Source organism: Sphaeroforma arctica (genome assembly GCF_001186125.1).
Source record: "Sphaeroforma arctica JP610 unplaced genomic scaffold supercont1.313, whole genome shotgun sequence".
NCBI classification, from domain to species: domain Eukaryota; class Ichthyosporea; order Ichthyophonida; genus Sphaeroforma; species Sphaeroforma arctica.
In genome coordinates this window covers 66,526-69,946 of record NW_014040245.1, presented here as the reverse complement: position 1 = coordinate 69,946, position 3,421 = coordinate 66,526, and the positions used below count along the sequence as shown (strand labels likewise).

At 41.6% G+C, this 3,421-nt stretch overlaps 1 protein-coding gene across 1 annotated transcript in view; it reads left to right on the top strand.

The window, feature by feature from the left end:
- SARC_05100 (serine-threonine kinase receptor-associated protein) overlaps positions 1–3,083 on the top strand; it is a 3,839-nt gene extending 756 nt beyond the window's left edge. Inside the window, exons 2-5 of the mRNA XM_014301053.1 lie at positions 213–370; positions 549–708; positions 1,157–1,289; positions 2,059–3,083. Of these exons, the coding sequence (XP_014156528.1) occupies positions 213–370; positions 549–708; positions 1,157–1,289; positions 2,059–2,083 (476 nt within the window). The 3' untranslated portion in view covers positions 2,084–3,083. The remainder of the gene's footprint in view (positions 1–212; positions 371–548; positions 709–1,156; positions 1,290–2,058) is intronic.
- The last annotated feature ends 338 nt before the right edge of the window (positions 3,084–3,421 follow it).

Sequence of the window (3,421 nt, the reverse complement as noted above, 5' to 3'; positions counted from 1 at the left end):
TTCTATATATATGTATATAAATATATATATCTCTTTCTCAGATATCGGTAGCAACAATACTCAACGACTCATCTGCAACCCGGTTTGCAGATAGAAATGTCGTTTTTAGTAGCAGTCTGGACAAGTGGTACTTTTTTTGTATCATTATTTGTTTTCGCAGCTAGCATATCCAAACCTCAGTACCCAACTGCTTGTCTATCCACGGTTCGCAGATGAGAACATCGTCATCAGTAGCAGTGAAGACAAAGAAGTGCGTCTGTGGGACATCCGCTCAGGTGCAGCCGCACACGTGCGCACGTTCGACGCGCCCGTCACCTCGATGCAGGCCACCTCGGATGGCGAACACCTCGTGGTCACACACGGACACAAGGTATACACAGCTTCTCATTTTAACATAGACAATTAGTATGTACGTGCAAAGAGTACATTTTTGTTGTTACCCTGGATAAATTCGACATGCATGTGTATAGGCTTACATACGCAATGCACAAGTATATATATACTAATTTGCACTATCCTTATGCGCTGCTTCTTCATCACCTTTCAAGGTGGATCTTATCAACTCATCCACGCTGGATAGTGTGAAGTCCTTCGAAGTGGGATGCCCAATCAATTCGGCCTCTCTAAATCCAGACAAGACCCGGTTAGTGTGCGGAGGCGAGGATTTTTACCTACACGTCATCGACTACGAAACGCAGAAGGAACTAGGTACATGATTCATATTCTTATATACACACATATATATATAAGTATATATATATATATATATATATATAAAGATCATTCAAGTGCAATGTATGCAAAATTGCGTATTTACGTTGGTTGTCGCGCTTGGGTTGGTATGCTGCAGTTGGTAGACTCAGAAGGGTTGTTTGGTGTGTTTCGGCTGTTAAATCGTTGACCGATTAGAAACTATCTGTCTGATATCTTCCAAGTGTATCATATCCAGTCTATTTTATGTCACCATGCACACTCACAGTACCGACATTTTTCCTTGCTTGCTACACACATATACTCTGTACCTGACCGTTCTTGCAATCGGCAATTTCAAGATTCCACCACTCACGCCTGTGAAAGATAATGCAGAGTACCACATTGTTACCCATCCACGCTGAGTACTGATAGCAGTATATTTCTTTCTACTTTTTGAAATTAGATGTGTACAAGGGCCATCACGGACCAGTGCACGTTGTGAGGTACTCTCCCGACGGTATGCTGTACGCTTCCGGATCTGAAGATGGTACCATTCGCCTCTGGCAGCACGAAGTGGGAGTGGAATACGGTCTGTGGTAAGTGGAGTGCCTCTGCCTATAGAGGTTTTCAGGCTTAGTTCTTTATACACACACAAGATAGTTTATAGGTCCTTATATGTCTGTAGAAAAAGGTTGCCAGTCACTGTCAAAACCCTAGCCTATTAATATTTGTATGAATGCTTCAGGTTGGTCTAAGTTTACTATGGATATTGCGTGTTTGTCGCCGTAAATTTAATGACCCGGGATTATTTTGCTTATGCTTGTATCTGGATTTTTAGCGCCATGTGCTATCGCTGGGAAGGGCTTTGCGTGCTCTCGATACATGTCGTTTGCTATTGCTTGCGTGTTTCTTCGTTGGTGCCTGTGCTGTCATTTGCTATCGCTTGGACGGGCTTTGCGTGCACTGGGTACAGATCGTTTGCTATTGCTTGCGTGTTTCTTCGTTGGTGCCTGTGCTGTCATTTGCTATCGCTCGGACGAGCTTTGCGTTCACTCGGTACATATCGCTTGCTATTGGTTGCGTGTTTCTTCGTTGGTGCCTGTGCTGTCATTTGTTATTGCTTGTGTAGCCCTTTGTGATTAATTGGTCAAGCCTTTTTCACTACTTGGCTTTTTTGTTGTTAGTGCTAGGACGCCCCAATTGTTATTGCTTTGTTGTACCCCATCTGCCATCCCCAAAAATGGCTACCTATTGGTAGTGCATACATTGAGAGCTCATCTGACGTTCATTTGGCTGCCTAACTCCTGGAATTTTAGTTGCGAGCACTAAACTTGCCACTATTTGTGACACGTTCCCCAATTACAGGAAGAACCTCAAGGCCAGCGAATGATCAATCCACATACCTTAAGGACGAAAATTTCAGTGTCAAAGCTGCCCAGTGGTCTTAGCGTCGAGTGCCTTTGCACTGATAGCGCAGGTGATGTGAATTACATGGTATGGTTCCTGGAAACAAGCGTTTCCAGAGAGGCCGAGTGCAAACGATTGCAGTATATTGCTGGGTCTCCAATGGAGTCCACAAAATGGATACGAGGTCGACATGGGTTTGTTCACTCGTGCGATGAAGCATGAGTATGTGAGGCGATGCATCTGCACGGTGTTTTTACACGTGTTTAAATACGGATATTCTGGCAATCCTTCAATCAGTCCGTGTATATCACTTAGGTCTGTGAGCAGTTATTTTAGCAAACGTGGGCCGTACGCAAAACCTCGCATATCTTAGGTAGTTCCAGTGTAGGCGTGCACATGTTGGGACTATTGTGGTGGCATCATGTGATGATTTGGTGGTGTGGTGTGATGCAGTGAAAGTAAAGCGGGGGTTTCGGCTGCCAAGCTTCGAGATGGCTGGTATAGGATACATTAGTGAACATACATAGCAGCCGTAAGCAGTTTAGTGTCAGACGATACTAGCTAGCCCAGGTCTCGTTTAGACTTCCATGGGGTTAGCTTACGGGGAATTAGGCAGACGGTAGACCCAGTGTACACCACAGGCCGTGAAATCACGTGCAGCTTGTCGTGCCAAGGTTATTGGCCTACCTCTTTGAGCACTTGAGTACCGTGGATGTTTGCACTGTTTGCCTTACACGATTTTAAAGTAACTGTGACATTCAATTGGTGGTACGAAATTGGGTAGTGACTTGAGAGTTAGATCATCGAACTGAAGCATTCAGCTGGATGTTGCCATGCAAGGTTCATATGGGGATTTAGTGCGCTAGAGGGCTGAAAGCTGAGCTTGACTTAGTTAATTAGATGTGGAGAATACTCTTCTCGACAGGGAATAGTATCATAAAACCGTACGAGTTTGCGACACGAGTATTGAGCCTAAGTACCACCAAATATTTTTCGAATCATTCTGCGTTTGCTGCATGTACGTGTACATATGTGCTTTCGAGCTTTGCATGGTTGGACTATAATATACCTAATATGGTTTTATATATATACAAATATATAATATATTATTTCATTTTAATTTATTTTATATATATTATATGATATAATATTATATTATACTATATTATATATATATATATATATATATATATATACATATATATATATATATATATATATATATCTATATATATATATATATATATATACCATATATACATATAAATAGTATATATATATGTGTATATGTATATAAGTATATATATATATATGTATATAT